The sequence below is a fragment of the Bombus pascuorum genome, chromosome 11 (assembly GCF_905332965.1).
Source record: "Bombus pascuorum chromosome 11, iyBomPasc1.1, whole genome shotgun sequence".
NCBI lineage: Eukaryota > Metazoa > Arthropoda > Insecta > Hymenoptera > Apidae > Bombus > Bombus pascuorum.
Window position 1 is genome coordinate 7,838,391 of NC_083498.1, and position 19,468 is coordinate 7,857,858.

A 19,468-nucleotide genomic window follows, 5' to 3' on the forward strand; every position below is an offset into this window, starting at 1 on the left:
AGTTATCGATACAAATTTAAATTTCAATGGCTCATCAAATTTAAAACATTGCATGAGAATTATTCTGTTTTTTATTACAATTGCAATTTAAATTCAAACTACCATTCATTGTAACTATTTTCATAATTAACAAAATGATTTATATTCTAACATAAATTTTAAAATGGAAATAGATAATTACAGTAGATAAATAACACTTGGAGACACGAGAACAAGATGGAGAAACAACTTGTATTTTGACTATGAGAACAAAGATTTAAGCGTCAAATAATGATATTTACGTTATTATAATTTATTAATTTAAATCTATAAATATTTTGTGCAAAATAAATTACGAAATGCATCGAGTTGCAAATTAAACTATTTCGTTTCAGCAGTTTGATTTTTAGTTAGAATATGTATGAACTCCTGATCTCCAGGAAACACTGTATCAAGTTACTAGCTTGCTTACATTCGTTGCCACCAGCTAAAATAACAATAAGTAAGGATCATTAAATTACTCTTTTTAAATGGCAAATAATTTACAAAAAATTTTGTTTAATATTTAAAATAGAGTCAGATTTCTTAATAACAATTTTTTACTCACTGATGTTTTTGCATTTATTAATCATTTCATCAGCCATTAGCGTGTCAGCTCCGTAGGTTATCAACTGTCTCTTGGCAATATTTACCCAGAGGTGTCCATTCTCTTCTACCTGTGTTACAGAAATAAAAATAATGTTTTTTCTTTACTTGCTTCCATATGCGGGGTGTTACAAGAAAAGAATTTAACACATCAGTTATAATTCACAGAAAAGAGTAAAAGATGCCTTATCAACATACAAATCATAAAATCAATACTTTCGATGTTAGGTTAATTTTGTACTCATAACCTATTCTAATTAATGTGAAACGATTTAAATCGAACTTTTCATAAAAATTTGATAGAACGAGAATGTCTAATAAGATTTCTTCTTTTAACAAAGTTTAAAAACTTTTTCCCCATTTGCATCGATAAACGATATAGTCAACTAATCACGGTAAATAATATAGTTATATAAAATGCGTATCTCGTGTAATACGAAATATGGGAATATATTTGAAAAAGTATTTTTGCATTGATACGAACGGAAAAAACATCGAACATCTGCCATATATATATTTTTCATCTTTTTTTGCTCTTTATCGAAACGATTGATTTTAGAATCTATGTTGACAGGCATTATAAGTTTACAAAATCGTGGAATCTGTTTCATTTATATAATTTAATTCAACGAGTACTTTGTATGATATGACTTAAATAATTTCGTTACTTACGATTCCCTTTTTCCTCAGCATACAGTACGTGTAACAACCAAGTCTCTCGTCTGCCTTAGATATAATGCCTTCCTTAGCACCCTGTATTAAATCTGAAGTTTGATTAATATTGACTGAGGTTTTTCAGTGTTTGCAATTTATTTCGTTGTTTGCTACTTACTGGGATCGATACTAGTCTCTATGATACAAGATGCCTCGAAACGTTCCACCTTGGCTTTTATGCTATTCGAAAATGCCTGGAAATATTACGATACGTTATGAAGACATTAAAATATAAATAAATAAATATAAATAAATAAATATAAAAGCTTGCAGGTTGTAAATATACAATCAGAATATAAATAAACTGTTTCGATATTATAGTTAATTTTTTAATCGTAGTATGCTAAGAGCATCAAAGAGAAGAAATTTTATGATCGAATTATTATATTTCTTTTATTTTAGATATTAAAAGAGTCCTGGTATTACAATCAATGAATTATTTCTTATATATCGTTTTAATCATATAATAACAAGCCATGAAATTATCGTTCTATTCGATTAAAAATAATGAGATTATATTATCCATCTATGACGATATTTACAATGAATACCCAAGTAATTATGAATTATAATACTCGAAACAAAAATAGAAGAATTTAAAACATTGATACATATCATATATGAAAGAACAAAAACAGCCTATTAAACAAATTAGATGATTGCAGCCAAGTAATGTCGAAATTTACCGAAGTCCCGACGAAGCAGAAGGCAAAGACGATAGCGAGGTTTTTCATCTTCCTTTCCGAGTTGTCGAGGAGCTCGGGTAAGAAAGATCTATATTGAATGTTCACTAAGAACTAAGTACGCGTTAAATGTTGCTCGAGTTTTTATAGTTATAGGTACAATCAATAATAATAACACGTCCCGTAATTTCTCCCTCCATTGTGTACCAGTAAACGGTACTGTATTTTCTGGATGGAAGTTCGCCTAAGCTGAAGTTCAGATTGGACTCGGATTTGGCACAGCTTGGGCTCGTTGGGACCGCTTTACGAAGAGCTTTAAACGTTAATCAGATCCTAAAGACTCGACAAAATCCCACAGTGAAATTCCTTTCGCCTTGATACCTGTGAGACAACTCTAATGCAATGACGAACATTCTTTTTTCTTTAACTTTTTGTTAATGAAAATTTCATGAATATATTGCTGACATTTTATCGATTAAAATGAGATCAAATAACATATTATAAAATTCAGTTACGTTGATTTTGCTTATGAATTTCCCTTTTTCGATTGCTGGTCAGTTCTAACTGTTAGGACATAGTCCTATGGCTTTTAAGGCGTTTCAAGAATAATATAAATAGACACGAACATAATACATTATAAGATACTAATCCTTTCTTCTTCTCTTTCTTTGTCTTGTGTCATCTTTAATTCTCTTTTTATTTATTGTTTATCGTCATATCCACTAGTAAGATATTCGTGACTACAGTTACATGTATTGTATAAATATATAAATGTTAAAAAATATTTACATGCTTAATTTGCATCTATATTTCTTTCAAGAAGTTTAGAGGTTTTTTACGTTTTGTTCTACTAGTTAGAAACGATTATATATATTATCGAATATCGTTAGGTTGCACCCTGTGTCCTTGAATTTGGTTCAATGTAGAGCAAATATAGCAAAGTATATCTCCGATGGTGTTGTTGGTGTTGCAGTATTCACAGGGCACCGGATTCTGTTTTCTGATAAGATGAGAATGTGTGATGTTGGAGCGACTTATCCTGAGCTTGTGAAAGACATAGCCGAACTTATTTCATATGCGTTTTTCCAAGCCTGCCCCGTGGTCGTAATTTCGTATATCCGTACACACCTAGTAAGTACAAAATCCTTCTAAGTTTGTTAACGAGCTATCTCCACTACTCCACGAAACTAATCGCTCGAAACAATTCCCGGTGTTACCTATAATTTGTACCAACGGGACGATAACGTAATTATTAATAAACTGCCGAAACAAAAAACGTACTTTTGCTTTTATAATTTTTATTTCATTGTTATAACATAATTTCAGTTGGATTGTTCAGATTTTTACGAACAAAATGATGCTGATCATGACTATATAAAATATATCTATCGATATATCCTAGCGTATGTACTTTCATTGTAATATTGAAATTAAAATTTAACTTTGCATTTTTTACATTATTGTATTTTGTTTCATATAAGTCACATGCTTTACGTTTCTAATACAAATGTTAAAATATTTTGTATGCTACAATTATAATTATGTTGTATATGTACATACGTGACATACGCCATCAAAGCGTATGCGCAGAAAGAGTTGTTGTATACCTGTTCGTAGTACATAAAATCGTAGACACCTTATTCATTAGAACTTAGCAGTTTAGTAATATGTAGAAGTCTCTTATAGGAGCTCTTGTTCTTCATGAAACACCCTACCAAGTTACTAGCTTTCTTACATTCGTTGGCACCAGCTGAAATAACCATAAATAGGAATCATTAAATTATACATTTCAAATGGCAACTAATTTACTAAAAATTTTATTTAGTTATTAAAATGAAGAATTAAACTTTTTGCTTATTATTAATAATTTAAATTTTTTCATAAGTGTTTAAATGCTAAGCAATTTGTTAAAAATTTTATTTAATATTTAAAATACAGTGGGATTTTGTAATAACAATTTTTTACTCACTAATGTTTTGACATTTTCTGACAAGTTTATTAGCTGTATTCCAGGGACTTCCCCAGACTATCAGCTGGTGTCTGGCAACATTATTTTTTATCCAGAGGTTTCCATTCTCCTCTACCTGTATTGCAGAAATAAAAATAATATTTCTTTCATTTTCTTCTCTATAAGACTTCATTTATAACTTATAATTTCATTTATAATTTATAAAGGAGAGTAAAACATGCCTTATCAACATAGAAATCCTGGAATCAATCTTTTTGATATAAGTTTAATTTTTGTATTCATAACCTTTTCTAATTAATGTAAAAGAATGTAAATCGAACTTTTTATAAAAGATGGATAGGACGAGAATGTCCAATGGGATTTCTTTCTGTGACAATATTTAAATACTTTCCTCTATATATATTGATAAACAAAATAGTCAACTAACAACGATAAAGAATGTACTTATATAAAATATGTATCTTATGTAAGACGAAATATGAAACAAAATTTGAAGAAATATTTTTATATTGATATAAACGGGAAAAACATCGAACATCTGTCACAGATATTCTCTTCATGACTTCCACTGAGCTCGATCTTCATACATGTTACCAAGTCGCGTGATTTCTTCAAAAAGCTTTAGCTGTCGCGTTGTCTTTTAAAAAGCTATTTGAGCTTCGTGAGGAAAGGGAATACAAATGCTAAGTCTATAATTGTCTTCTTTCATATGAACTAGGGTTAAATAAAAATGTTCGGACCTAACCCCAATCTACTTATGATAATGTACTTACAATAAAATATTTATAGGTACTCCCGTAGTTTACGCGCGCTTTTTTGAATTTTTCCCACGTTGAAATTCAGAGCACTGAGCAGAAGTCACATTCTGTTTTCTGGTGGAGTTTGGAATACTTTTAGGGATTACTCCTGTGTTTTTTCGTTTGCAATTCCTGGGATTTTGTGCGTTTCTTTCTCTCACATGGAGGAGGTTTGGGTAGTATTTTAAATTGCACAGCAGACAATGAACAAACTAACCCAAACCTAACCCAAAAACAAAACGATAAATATGGGAGTATCTGTATACAACACATATGTATATATCATGTGTTGACTTGTTAAATGTGTACTCAGCGTCGAAAAGATACGTTTTACTTATAAAAGTTATTTTATTAATGTGTTTTTAAAAAACAACAAGCGGCGGCTAAAGCTTTATAAACGTTAACCAGGAGGGTAACTTTCATAACTTATGCGAAGGTCAAGGTCACTGGAGGCTAGTCCCCTAAACAGAAGTTTTACCTCTTTTCTTTCACATAATTTAATTTAAAGAATACTTCGTATAATTTGATTTAAATAATTCTGTTACTTACGATACCCATCTTCCTCAGAATGCAGTAAGTGAAACAGCCAAGTCTCTCGTCGTTCATAGGTATAGTTTGTCTCTTCACATCTTCTATTAACTCTGAAAACCGAATAATATTGGCTAAGGCTTTCCATTCATTTTAGTTTAAATTTATTCTGTTGTTTGCTACTTACGTAGATTAATGCTAGTCTCTATGGCGCAAGATGTCCTAAATCGTGCCAATTGGGCTTTTCTGAGATCTGAGAGAGCCTGAAAATATTAGGATATATCATAAAGGCTCTAAAATATGAATAAATATTTAATGAAATGTCATTAATAGTCTGTTCAAATGATTTGAGAGTTTGCAGCTTGTAAACATATAATTCAAATATGAATCACTTTTTTCGATAAGATAGTTAACTTTTTAGTCGAGAGAACCCGAACATTTCGGGCCGAGAATTTTTCTTCAGGTCGAATTCTTGATACTTTCGAGTTTTCGCACACCTCTACTTTTTTTTCATAAAAGATATAACTTAGAAAAAACGAAGCTGGCACCCCGCTGGGGGTAGCCACCCACATGCTATATTTATTTTTATTTTATTTTTTTTTTCACCAATAAGATATAACACTATACCAAATGTCCATAAGGACAAATTGTAAAAAAACCAAAATAAAATAAAAAAAAAACCTCTACTTTTTATCATAAAAGATATAATCATAAAAGATATAACTTAGAAAACATGAAGCTGGCACCCCGCTGGGGGTAATCACCCACATGCTATATTTATTTTATTTTATTTTATTTATTTACCAATGAGATATAACACTTTACCAAATGTCCTTCAGGACAAATTGTAAAGACCAAAATAAAATAAAAAAAAAACCTCTACTTTTTAGAGTTATCAGATCCTTCCAGAAAATCAAAGAGAAGAAATTTTATGATCGAATTGTTATATTTCTGTTATTTTAGATATTAAAAGAGTCCTGATTTTACAATCAATGAATTCTTTCTTATACATCGTTTTAATTATAAAATAACAAGCCATGAAATTATCATTCAATTCGATTAAAAATAGTGAGATTATATTATCCATTTATGACGATATTTACAATGAATTTTCAACACCGAAATAATTACGAATTATAATACTCGAAACTTAATTCTTTCAGAAAGTAATTCAGTTGTACGATTAAAATTAATTACCATGCAACGATGAGAACAAAAATATAAAAATTTAAAACATTGATACAGATCATATATGAAAGAAAGAAACAGTCTATTAAGAAGATTAGATGATTGCAGCCAGGATGATGACAGAAAGAACGGGAAGAGTAAAAATTGTCAAAATTTACCAATGCTCCGACTAAGCAGAAGGCAAAGACGACAACGAGAGTCTTCATCTTCCTTTTGAAGTTGTTGTAGAGCTCGAGTAAGAAAGATCTATCTATATTGAATGTTCACTAAGAACTAAGTACGCATTATATGTTGCTTGAGTTTTTATAGTTATAGGTACAATCATTAATAATGACACGTCCTGTAATTTCTCCCTCCATTGGGTGCCCGCAAGCAGTACTGTATTTTTCGGATGGAACTGTACCGATATTTCGCTTCTTGCCACCTATCAGAATACATGTACTTGAAAAGAGAACGGTTGTTAACATCGAAAGATTAATAAAAATATATCTAGATCATTTATTCCGTTTTTGAGGCATTTGAGAATAAAAGAGTAGCTTCTCCTAGATAAAGATATGATGTGAACAAAGCTGGATTTTATTTAAATAATTGTTTATTTTTCATATCGATGACGACTTGCTCCTGAGAAATAAAGATTTTTGTTTCTTAAAGGTTCGTACCTTTAAACTCATAAATATTGATTTTCGATACAGAAATCATTATTTAACATATCATTAAAATGTATAAGTCCGATAGAGCACGAGATTAATGAGTATACTATTAGACTTTTACGCAGATAGTCTCGTTAATTTGTACTTGGACATGCAATTTTAGATGTTACAAGCTTGCCGTATAAGTTGATCTTGATGAGTACGATCGACAGAGTCTGCAGAATAATTTCTTACACAATACACTTTCCTGAATTTCATCGCACCCACTGTCATTGTCGCTTTCATTGTCTGGCACGAGATTTTATTCTCTATCCGAAGTGAAGATCACGGTGAAGGATCGCTATGTAGAATGATCGCTGGTGGCTTTGTTCACTAAATTATACGTCTTAATTAATTAAGTATAATGATTATTTTCCTTGCTTAATCGCGTGAGACAACATTTAAATTACAATATTTAATGAAAATTTAAGTAAGCGAATAATCAAAGCGTAGATAGTATACTTTTATAATTCTCATAGCTATAGCAAATACGAGTCTATGATCTTATAAATTAACACGGAAGGAAGGCCAAAGTTAGAATGCCAAAAGAGAATATCTCAAATTGATTCAATTCTTAATACACTGACGTATAATGAAACTGCAAATTGAATAGCTCTTTTTGTTATGCGGCATTAACTCGTAACCGATAAGGATGAATGAAACTATGCACTGAATAATACTGAAAACATTTTTTCTATTTTGTTCTAGGATAATAATAGTATATTATTTTTATGCAAGTGGATTCATGGGAAAGACCGATAAAAAGAGTTTGAGGTAATTTCTCGAGATTCAGCCATTGTACAGGAGAAATAATAAATGTAATTGTACAATATAAACGATTTCATCTTGTGGAATTGGAAAGAGCAGAAATTACATTTACCATCCTTGTCAAGATACTGAGACGAATTATAAACTTACAATTACATATGATAACAGTGGCATAAATATATCATAATGGTGCGTTTAGCATGGTTTTTTACACCAAGCTATTGCTCGTAAACGAATCCTCGCTGTTTCCCCCACTCTAATACAATATAAAATAAAAACCATTAGGTTATGTCTTCATGATGAAAGAAACTGTCATTTAAAGTAAGCAGAACGGAAAGTGAAGCTGTCATTTGAACTTAACCAAACATGTGCAAGAATGCGCCATGAAATCATACGCTTATTCATTCGGCGAACATATGCTCGCTTACGCTTTTATTCTTTAATTTTAGTAGAGTGGGGAGAGAACAAGCATTTGTTCGTTTAGTGAGGCTTGATCTAAACTATGACACGATCGTGGTTTAAAGTAGTCTAAACCACCTAAACCACAGTCTAAACATATCGTAACTCTTTGTGGCTGGATAAGCACCAGGAAAACAGTGACATGAACGTACATAAAATATTCATTTTAAATAGTTCCTTGAATCAATTGAAGTGAACTGCAAGCAAGAAAAGTTTAAATAGAAATACATTTATCTTTAATAATACGTTATCGTATATACATTTCCTACATATTCTGCGATATGAAGTGAATATAGGTCAATGTTGGAAGCTTTTATTTTAATTGTCATTGTTATTACTCTCCAATTTTCTATCATTTTATGAATAACTTTTGTTTTTCGACTAATGAAATCCTTCTCGTTTGAATAATATACGTCAATACCATAATTAACTTATAGATTATTATTTATTTATTATTAACTTAACTTAGGATTTCCATTTCGTTAAAGATTTTCTCCAGTATATTCTGTTACGTTATTTATAAGACAAAGTGGTAAAATACAGGATTCTTTTAAATGACAGAAAACAGTGCTGCCATCAGTATCGAGACTTCCAACTATTTGATGCGTTAAGACGTCTATGCTCATACATGCACCAACACATTAAAGAATAGCTTAGTCGTTGCATTACAGAATATTAAATTAGTCGTGTGTAGTATGAAAGTACAACTGCCACATTGCCTTATAAAACATGGGAGATAAAGGTAAAAAATTTTTACTTTAATACGTAACCATTTCTCCTTTGTACAGTCATTTTTATCACTATTAAGATTCATCCTTTTATATTCTTTACAGTACGAATGTATACCATTGAAACTTGACGAGAGTTAATTAATTAATCTTTTAAATAATTGAAATATCATTATATTCATTACAAATTGAAATTTTCTTAGAATATTCTATGTTTCGATAGTTTGTTCAAAGCCGGTCAGTGGTTGGCGTATTAGGTTATGATACGTTCCTAATTGGGTCATTTGAAAGCGCGCCACTTCGAAAGTATGGTGTATCTGCTATCGAAAGGACTTTACTGTTAATGCATTCGAAACATTTCAATTTCTCTTTCTTTTTTTAGACTTTCCCGCTTTTATTTACTATACTTGTCAAGGTTAATTCCTTTTATTATGTAACCTCATATAATTTACTACAGAATGGCCAACAGCTGATATCTAATCAACATTCGAGTTTTATCACTCCATAAATTGAAAAATTGATCTAACTGTTATAACGCGATAAATATTGTACATTATCGAATAAAAAGTAAATTCGTAACATCCACACTTCACGATAGTACAGACAGAGATGATGTCACTTAACTGAGTATAACAGTATATGCAGATATGAATTAAATAGTACTTATATTCATGTACTTCTAATACGATTTTTGTGACTAATAAATAGCATATTATATTTTGTCTTAATATTGTGTACTATTGATAATATTAATTCGTTGAAATCAATGTATGTACATATTGAGGTTACTCATAACCTTATATTTTGTATACCTCGGTATTGTACGTTGCTAATATAGAATTTCATTTGTTACCTGTATTTCATATTTTATATACACAGTTTCACATAATATTTAATTTGTTGTATGTCTGTTTCTTTGAAACATTTTATATTCTATACCGGAAATTAATAATAATACATACATACATATGTACATCAGTATTAAATCATAAAGCTCAAACGAAAATTTACATCATGTAAACCATTATAAGCTGTCCACTCCAGTACATTTTTTAATTTTCTTATTTTAGAAATTAATGAAATTAGGTAAATGCAATTAAATGTTTTACTATTGAAAGTAAAAAAGTTATTGATTTCAGTTACTAATAATATTATGATAATGTTACAGGACAATAATGTTTAACAAAATTCACATGGGATCAAATTTTATTCTTTTAAGTTTTAATATATAAAATGCAGATTTATCTTAGTAATTTATAATTTATAATTTATTGAAAAATTTGTATTAAAGATTTATAATTTGCTATAAAAAACTGTATATACAAATAGCTATAAGAAAATTTGAAATATATTATTTTATTCGAAAATTTCGACTAACATATTTTCCCTATTTATGTTTGTGTAATTACCTACCTAATTGTCTAATTACATTATCATATTGTCTCATTAACAACAAACATGTTTTCATTCCAATTAATTTCTCGATTCTCGGCAGATCAATAATAAATAAGAAACCGATTGTTATATGCAAATATACGTAAAAAATTTCATTTCGATATAATAGATCCTAATAATAGGCTATATATTATAAATAAATATAATTTTCTTAAATTGATACCATATTATGTATATTAATATTAGTATATAACGCCTAATATACTAACATCACGTTAATATTTATTTACTACAAAATAAATATGTTCACATTTCATTGTATTAAGATAAAGAGATCTCACACACAGAATCGTCTCGCAATCGTTTTTCGGAAAAATAAACGATAACGAATTGAATTTACATAATTTACACAAGATATATAACAAATGCGTACATGTTATTCTTTTGTTTATTAAAACTTATGTTTAGAGCATCATGTGCACTTCAGTGGAGGAAGTAGCCTCGGGAAAGACAACAATATTATGGTACAACCGCAACGACATGGACAGATAGATGCTCATCTCGGATTTCTACAACTTTATCACAGGTTACATTTTCTTTTTATATACATATATCCAAATTATATAATAAAAACTTAAATAACTAAATTCTATTTTGAAATCTTTTTAAAATTATAATTTGTTCTAGATACCACGTAGAATTCTTGATACCTTGGAACTTGTGTACACATAAGGAACGGAAGAATTCCGTACCGGCAATAGTTACCGGAACTCACAACCCTAATTGCCATATTGTAGACTTGATGAGTGAAAAGGAAAGCCTAAAGTAAATCATTATATAAGCATATTTAAAATTTTATGCTTTTGTAAACAAACTACCATTATTTCTTTTTATAACAAGGTCTCTAATTTTAATTATAATATGCTTTTTTTCTGCGACAGATTAAAAATAGAATTGCTAGCATATAAAGAAAAGATCCTAAAGGAGGAGGTACAAATATTGTGCTGTAAGAGTGGAAGTCCACTGAAGATTCAACTGAACAGTCGTGTATTGGGACAAGACAAGGGCAGACCATTGTTACGGAACGGGATACGCAGTGTCGGCGTGGAGCAATCAAACGAAGATGAGGTCTCCGAGTAGATCTCGTTGATAATGATATTATTGCTCGAATATCTAAGAGTCGAGTGTTTCTTTCACAGGTGCTGGGTACGAAATTGAGGGCATCTTTAAGCATGCAAAGCAAACAGAGTCTCTGAAGAAATTCCGAGATCGATGCATACCAAGAAGCGCACGTATCCAGTCGAGGACGTATAATGTAACAGAGGATAAAACTTGATACACGAGAACGTTCCTTATTTCGAAATTTAATCATGCAAAACGCAGGATTGCGTTGCAGTGAAATTCGTCGTTGCGGTCAATTATCAATGATCACTGTTTTAATCGTAAAAAAATCACATGTGCACGTCACGTTCAATCTCAAGCATAGCGTAAGCAATGTTTTATCTATCAAGATTAATTTAATTACACAGCCTGTTCCAAGCTGCACGATATAACTTTCGAAATATGCGATGTTCAGTAAAAAAAGAAAGAGCTTTTCTTTGAATTTATTGCAACTGGTCTGATTGTACAGACCTATATCACCACCGCAAGAGTTCTTTCCTCTTCTGCATCGAGCATTATTATTGCGATAATCTCGATGCAAGAAATTAAGTGTTCCTTTAATCGGCCTTTTTTTTGAAGGATCACATCGATATACATGTATGTGTAATTACGAGTTACCGCTAAGTACCGCATTTGCCTACTGTTCCTTCTTAAACGAAAACGTATCACGCAATGCCTATATATATATATAAATCTACTACATCTTTTAATATCTATCGTCGATCTATCCGCAATAACAAAATTGTATTTTATTATCGTTTTACATCGAACGTAGATTTTAAACGATAAGGATATATCACTAATCAAAAGTAAGTTTCGCAATGAATGACGATGCTGTTTTCTAATATCTTGCTAAGCTGACACGAATTATTAAAATGAACAATTTCAACGAACATTTTTTTTTTTATTAACGATCATTCCATATTAAACCTTGTTTGTACCTTACACTCGACGATCAAAGTTATAGTTTATTCAAAATTAATTTGCTGTTCAAGATCAAGAAGTAATTTCTGTCATTTAGGAACAACTCTTATAGTATATTAATTTCAGTAATCAACTGATTTTGAGGAAACTATAATTTCTTCACGTCTGTGGTATTCCTATATGCATTGTACTAATCGTATTAAAATCCAATCCTTTTTACGTTCAGAAACGAGATTACTTAAGACATTCCCTACCATATGTGTAATATTTCATTACTTTTAATATTTATTGTCGCAATTTCTCTCAATATTATTTTTTACAATAGCAGGGAATACGTTAAAGAATTCTAATTGTCGTTAGCATCGGAAGTTTGATTGTTTCATGGGAATACCAGTTGGTCCATCAACAAATTCGCAAATGTTGAAACCAAGTCTAGCCAAAGGATGACAATTACTTCTAGGATTACCCCACTTGCCTCTAAAAGTCATCCAACTGGGTAAGATGTTGTTGTCCTCTTTCAGAAGTAATTCCATTTTCTTCCATGTGGGCCAAGCGGTACCAAAACCACTCTCATCGTAGAGGCGAGGTAATCTGACAAATTTATGTTTCCCTGGCGCCGTCCAAAGTCCATGAGATCCTCTCGCGCTAAATAATATCGGATGAGAGCCACCAGCAGTGAAAACTCTTTCGGGAAATATAGGTTTTTGAAAGATGCCTTTTCGCGTTTCTTGGCTTTCGTAAACGAAGGTTCGACTTCGTAAATCGTATCGGTAAAACGCGCCTGCGTCATGGGCAGACACGTACATGGCTGATGGATAATTCATATCCTGAATTTTAAAAAAATAAATGGTTTTATATGGGAAAATACAAAATATTGTACTGTATAAATATAATTAAACATAATCTTTAAAATATTCCAATTTATACTGAGATTTCATATGATCTTGCATACGCACTAAAAATTTGATTAAAAAAGAAACAATAATTCAAAATGCATATTTATCAATTTTTAGACTCGTGTCATTTAAGAAAACATTTGAAAATGCTTTCCAGAAAAAAATAAGAGTATTTGTTTTCATCAAACGAGCACGAGTTCACCTACCTTAAAAGAAAGACTCATGTGTTCCCAATCGCCCACGTGGTTGCCATATTCCTTGAGTATTCCAAGGCATATCCCACCCACCGTGGGTATCGGCCAGCTACCAAAAAATCCAAGATCCAGAACGCAGACTGCCTTTCCCTCGCTGAATGGATAGAACATCCAATAGGTCACGTGAAAGTGCAGCTTCCGGGACTTGTTTCCTTTTTTCTTCTTTTTTTCAAAATCACCATGTTTCTACAAACAATTCCATAAATATTTATTGAATCAACTAATCGACAGAATAATTTCCAAGAACCTCCTACACACTATCCTTAGGATATTTTCGAACGTCTCAATCTTTATTTTAAGAGCCACCATCTAAATTAAAGAACAGAAACTTTCTTTCTTTATGTCGTTCTTTTAACATCTCTACTTCTCTTTCCGTTATAGCTATTATTGTGTAAGAATTCCTGCTCAGTATATGTACCTCTGAACTCTGTTTCCCATCGCCCTTCCAAATCTTTCCTGGAAGATCGTTAGTGAGGATCATGGACGAGCCGAAATCGTCGATCTGCACATTCCTCGATGCTATCAACGTCTCGTCCCCCTTTCTTCGCGACTTTCTTTCGTCTCTGACGGTCTTTAAGCTTATCACGTCCGTAGAAACGTCTGGTACAATGCAGTTCTTGATCACAGCGTAAACCGGTACTGTGCCCCCTGGTTTTCGGCCGTATAGGAACGACGATCGATTCCTCAACAGTACTTCTACCGACATAAAATCATTCCATAAAATAAATTTTCCATGCATTTTATAAAAATTCATTAAAATTGATTGTATCAGTTTTGGATCTCTTCGAATGTAATTTTAAGATTTTTTTGTCATTTGTCATTTACCTACGTCGACTCTAGTACGAAGATAGTCATCGTCGGATTGCATGTTATCCAAGAATTCAGGTACCCCAAGGGGTAAAAATAGTTCGCCAGGTGCAAGCCATACTAGAGGCGCCCAATCTCGTACTAGTTCTTTTACTGCAATTTAATTTAATAAAAATAACATGAAATTGTAATGAAAATAAGTTGTAACATAAATTTATCCTTTTTCTATATGTGTATATGTAATATATGCATTACATATATTGTATAAAAAAAAGATGAATTTATATTACAACCCAATACTTTATAAAACTAAATAAATAAAAAGTTAGGAATTATTTTAATAATTAGATTAATATTCATTCTTTTCTCACTATCTTTTTTATGTTGCAAATAATAGTAATATTAATTTCCACAAATATAACATAAATTTACTGTACTATACTAAAATATCGGTGGCAGAAGTATGATTAAAATTACAAAGATTGGACTGTTATTACATGCAGCTTGCGATATTCTAAACCTGTAATAACAATAATCCTACCGTGGAGGCAAAATTATAAATTAAATACTATAAATGACGCCAAATAATACCTACATAAAAAGCTTATATAAAGTTAAAAGTAAAAGATAATGTATCGTCCCTATAAAATAATTTAAACGTACAATATAGTGGAAAATAAACGCGAAGATACGAACATAATATTGAACCCGTACGTCAATGACGATCATTGATGCTAATGACGTTACCGATGATAACATAATATGTTTATTAGAAAGCCAGTTTGTTCGAGCTGCTAGCTTCAGTATGTGCCACATATATTTAGGTAGAAAAAACGAAAAGCCTAGGGGGATTCTGCTTTCATTTCATTTTGAGTGAGAAGAATTGTGAATGTATGCATCTTCGTTCCACACACTCTCACATTTCAACCTTGATCAAACAGTTATGTACCATCGTTTAAAGCGACGTATCGTATAAAACGTTGAAGATCTCGAAACCTCCTTACAAGCTCGATCGAAGTTGTAATAATTCGCAGATCTTTATGAAAAATGTTATAAATTTTTCTTTCTCAGAATCTCGTTACCAATTAGCAAACCTTTATAAAAAATTTCATAAATTATTTTCTCAAAAGCTTGTTACAAATACGATAGAAGTGGTAATAATTCATTCGTATAATATAAATCATTATGAAAAATTTCATTAGTTTTTCCTTTCCATTTCATTTTCTTCTCTGATTAAACGTAACATTTCATTTTAATGGAATCTTCAAATATTCGAATTCTACTGAAAAAAAAGAAATATTTTTTAGGATTGAGGAACAATGAGTAGCACAAAGGGATTTTCATTTCATCATTACAGACAGGAAAAGCTTTCACCCTTGGCATCCACGTGTCGATTCATGTCCTGGCATCGAAATCATAATTATTATGTAGGACCGATACATGGCGTTACCATATTTGGTGTTACGGCATGTTTCCCATTATACTTCCGCAATTAAAGAGCAGGCGCCGTGAACGGGAACAAGTTTCTGTTTGTTTTTACTTTAATGCGGCGCTTACGTTGTCACCGGGATAATTATCCCGTTGTTTAGATTTGCCTAAGATAATTTAATTGCTATTTGTTTCGCATGACAATCGTTTCTTAGATTTTTTCACCATGATAAATATATAGGACCTTTCTTATAACCATAGCTTTAAAACTGTAAAGGATTGACAAAAATTTCATCAGCAAAATTAGGTTTTCTTTTTTATCATTACATCGACCAGCGGACTTAATAGATGGTCGAATGGTTAATCGTCAGTTGATGAGTTCTCATCGCAACATATATATATATAGTACTGTAGACAGTATCTACCCTACAAATTAGCTCATAGAATTGTATTCTGATTGCTAGTATAACAAAATAAAAAAGAATTATTATGATCCTAGAGATCCTTAAGGTTTATAGGAAAAATTAAATAGTTTCAAAAATTTCAGGATCACCTCGGTTTACTAATACTAAATAATAAACTACTCGAAGCCATTTAATTTTGTCTAATGAAATTTTGGTTTATCTTCTACTGTTTTAGAACTATGGCTTCGCCCTGTTGCGGAAGATCCTGTAGAATCTTGTTACGGTATTCCGGAGTAATTAACCATGATATACGCTAACAATTCATGTTTCTTGTTAATATCCATGTCCATACTAATATAGTACAAAGAAAGTAGAATCATTTTAGACAAGATCTTCCCGTTACATTCTACAACACTCGCGATCCTTAGGTAACATAAGATCGCCATAGATTACATATATCTTTGAATCCTTAACATAGATTTACATGTCACGAGGAAGAGAGTCAATTTCACCATGGAAACGGACTTTCCTAGAAAAAGAAGAGTAATACGGGGGCGCTAGATAGCCGAGATGGAATTCGTTTAATTATTTTCTACGCATGCGTGTAATACAGGCGAAATCGAAGATTAATGGAAACTCGTTTTGGTCTGCTTGACAATCGTCAAACCGGTCCAGAGAAATGGGACAATCGATTTTCAACCTTGATCAGCGATTCAAAGCCATAAGTTTTATCCCCAGAAAATAGATCGATCGATCTCACAGCAGTACGATCATTGTAACATATATTGACAACACGTTCATGTTAACTACACACGAGATAATACGCGTGATCGTTTCGACGAGACAATTTCACCGTTAATCCAACAGTCGCAGCTTTGACTGGTTACCATGTAGACTGTGTCCCGATTCACCACGCTTTGGTGCTACTTTTACGAGCTTGCCGTCGCCTTTATAGTAAACATTTCTTCGATGGTAATTCGTGTAGTGACCGAACATGAACTTCTTTGAATATGCATAATTTAATTCTTTGCATATGTATAATTTCATAATTGTAATCATATCGAAATAAATAACTTTATGATATGAATAAGTTTCCAAACGGTGACTATCGTGATTTGAATAAGCAAATTAGTATTTAAATTAATCCATTTTATGCACTTAAGTTATTGCACTACGACCTTGTTACAATTTATCCTCATTACATTTCTTTGAGTCAAAATTATAAAAAATAGAGAAAGTGAAGGATGAATAAAATGTATTCATCATGTTGTGCGTTTGCTAACTTCAATTTCTTTATTTATTGTTAGTCTTCTTTTGCTTGATTCTTCAAAATTACAAGTACAATATACAAATATGAATTTAAACAATTTAATTGGTTCATGTCACAAAACTATACCGATTATCTATCCTGCTATCTCTTTAATTTTGTCAAAATCCAAGCACCATAAACTTACGGTGTTTCATACGAATAATAAATACGTTATTTTAACTCCACCAACTCCACGTAAATATGTTTCTATTACATTTTACGAATCTTTTAGATATTTAGTAAATTTTAGACAAATTTAGAAGGACTGATCTGTCTATCGTGAATCAAATGTGGAAAATAATTGAAAATAACAATCGCTTAAACTCGAAGTTCTTACCTCGTTCTTCGTCGGTGGTTTCCGAAGTCACGATCATGTGAATGATACACAGAATCAACAGCAGACACTGCATCGTATTCGACTTGTTCACACATTTTGATAATCGAGTGCCGGAAAAGCCGCGAAACTCGAAACTTTTTAAGTGTTGCTCATCCTCGATGCGCTGTTTCCCGCCACCTTTATATCCCCACGTGCTACCGTTGCTGTGGACCTACCAGTTACACCGTGCCACAGAAGAATTCACAGGTTAACGATCGTCCTGCCACCAGCTACAGTGTTTCTCAGGTAACTGACCGGTTCTCTACGTTCCCCGTGCCGCTCACTGGACAAACATTATCGTCGCTCACAGCCATTGTGCACACAGTTACGAGGTTGCGGGGGGAGACCGTAAACGTAACGAGTTAACCCTTCTATCGAATTGAAAGTTTAAAATTACGGTCTTGCGCTTTTCATTTTAACTACATTGACCTACGCGCATGTGTGTATTACGCATATGAATACGGAGAAATTATATATATACATAGATAGTGCTTTTTATATAATAGATAACTTGATTTTTCTTGATCGCCATTTTTGTTTATAGCGTCGCTATTACTTTTAATTTAACGATAATGCAGTTCGAATGTTAATGATTTATTATCGATAGAGTACGAATTTTTATGCATTTATAGGAAATTTGAAAATGTAAAGTAACCAGTAACAGTATAACAGAATGCGTATAATATGGAATAATATAAGTAATATAGTGCTTTTTATAATATTTGGTAAAACAACCTTCAACTCAGGTTCTATTTTTTAAATTATATTCTCAAAAATATAAATATACATAGAAATCCATAGTCCAACTATAAAGCATCCAACGTCATAATAATAAAGTTATATGAAAAAACATGCTATATTATTGTAATATTTTATATTAAATAACATTATTAGTTTGATTAATTTTTTATGAACCTTAATTGTATAAATGTGTATATATTTCTTATTATATAACTTTTCATAAATAATACTAATATCTTGTTAATTAGTTAATCGTTATATGATCATATGATATTTTATTACGTAAGCAAATAATACATGTATATATATGCGTATCTATCTGTCAAAAATTGCTTATATTTTCAATGTATGAGAATTTACTGATAAAAGAAAGATTTGTTAGTAAAAATAGTTCATACTACAAACTTTATAAAAACTATTGACATGAAATAAAAATAAAAAGAATAGAAAGTGGCCGTAAATTACGACTGCGGTTGCGAAAGGGATACAAATCGGGCAAACAGGAAACCGCGGAAGCCATTTACGATTAGTGAAAAGAAAAGCGCTCTGCATGTAGCATAATCATAAGAATTACATTTGTAAATGCTGTATTTCCGACGTTGTCGTTCATGTGTACAATACTTTTA

General features: G+C 31.4%; 4 protein-coding genes and 1 long non-coding RNA gene across 9 annotated transcripts; 2 read left to right on the plus strand and 3 right to left on the minus strand.

The window, feature by feature from the left end:
* Nucleotides 1-210: 210 nt before the first annotated feature.
* LOC132912327 (uncharacterized) lies at nt 211-2,156 on the minus strand. Of its 2 annotated transcripts, none has more exons than XR_009659171.1 (5): nt 2,025-2,156; nt 1,457-1,532; nt 1,297-1,377; nt 587-695; nt 211-466 (listed from the first exon to the last, which is right to left on the minus strand). XR_009659171.1 is itself a non-coding variant. In XM_060969736.1 (5 exons), exons 1-5 carry the CDS (start codon nt 2,070-2,072, stop codon nt 390-392), a joined length of 402 nt encoding a protein of 133 aa, XP_060825719.1. In that variant the 5' UTR covers nt 2,073-2,152; the 3' UTR covers nt 211-389. The 2 variants fall into 2 exon arrangements, 1 of the variants encoding a protein (XP_060825719.1); XM_060969736.1 differs by having other exon boundaries at nt 1,297-1,388; nt 2,025-2,152.
* Nucleotides 2,157-3,299: 1,143 nt separating this feature from the next.
* On the minus strand, nt 3,300-6,796 carry LOC132912325 (uncharacterized). Its single transcript, XM_060969734.1, has 5 exons — nt 6,662-6,796; nt 5,503-5,578; nt 5,337-5,428; nt 3,991-4,105; nt 3,300-3,771 (listed from the first exon to the last, which is right to left on the minus strand). Exons 1-5 carry the CDS (start codon nt 6,707-6,709, stop codon nt 3,659-3,661), a joined length of 444 nt encoding a protein of 147 aa, XP_060825717.1. The 5' UTR covers nt 6,710-6,796; the 3' UTR covers nt 3,300-3,658.
* Nucleotides 6,616-7,054, plus strand: LOC132912347 (uncharacterized). Its single transcript, XR_009659187.1, has 2 exons — nt 6,616-6,738; nt 6,819-7,054. It is a non-coding gene; the product is annotated as an uncharacterized LOC132912347 (long non-coding RNA).
* Nucleotides 7,055-8,939: 1,885 nt separating this feature from the next.
* On the plus strand, nt 8,940-12,596 carry LOC132912319 (adipose-secreted signaling protein). Of its 2 annotated transcripts, none has more exons than XM_060969728.1 (5): nt 8,940-9,161; nt 11,011-11,128; nt 11,230-11,367; nt 11,484-11,670; nt 11,742-12,596. In XM_060969728.1, exons 1-5 carry the CDS (start codon nt 9,149-9,151, stop codon nt 11,796-11,798), a joined length of 513 nt encoding a protein of 170 aa, XP_060825711.1. In that variant the 5' UTR covers nt 8,940-9,148; the 3' UTR covers nt 11,799-12,596. The 2 variants fall into 2 exon arrangements, with proteins under 2 accessions (XP_060825711.1, XP_060825712.1); XM_060969729.1 differs by lacking the exon at nt 8,940-9,161 and adding an exon at nt 9,751-9,968.
* On the minus strand, nt 11,743-18,782 carry LOC132912293 (uncharacterized). Of its 3 annotated transcripts, none has more exons than XM_060969662.1 (5): nt 18,063-18,782; nt 14,603-14,737; nt 14,196-14,473; nt 13,730-13,963; nt 11,743-13,454 (listed from the first exon to the last, which is right to left on the minus strand). In XM_060969662.1, the coding sequence occupies exons 1-5, from the start codon at nt 18,133-18,135 to the stop codon at nt 12,984-12,986; spliced, it is 1,191 nt and encodes a 396-aa protein (XP_060825645.1). In that variant the 5' UTR covers nt 18,136-18,782; the 3' UTR covers nt 11,743-12,983. The 3 variants fall into 3 exon arrangements, with proteins under 3 accessions (XP_060825645.1, XP_060825647.1, XP_060825646.1); XM_060969664.1 differs by lacking the exon at nt 18,063-18,782 and adding an exon at nt 15,959-16,963 and having other exon boundaries at nt 14,603-15,866; XM_060969663.1 differs by lacking the exon at nt 18,063-18,782 and adding an exon at nt 15,944-16,963 and having other exon boundaries at nt 14,603-15,866.
* Between the last annotated feature and the right edge of the window lie 686 nt (nt 18,783-19,468).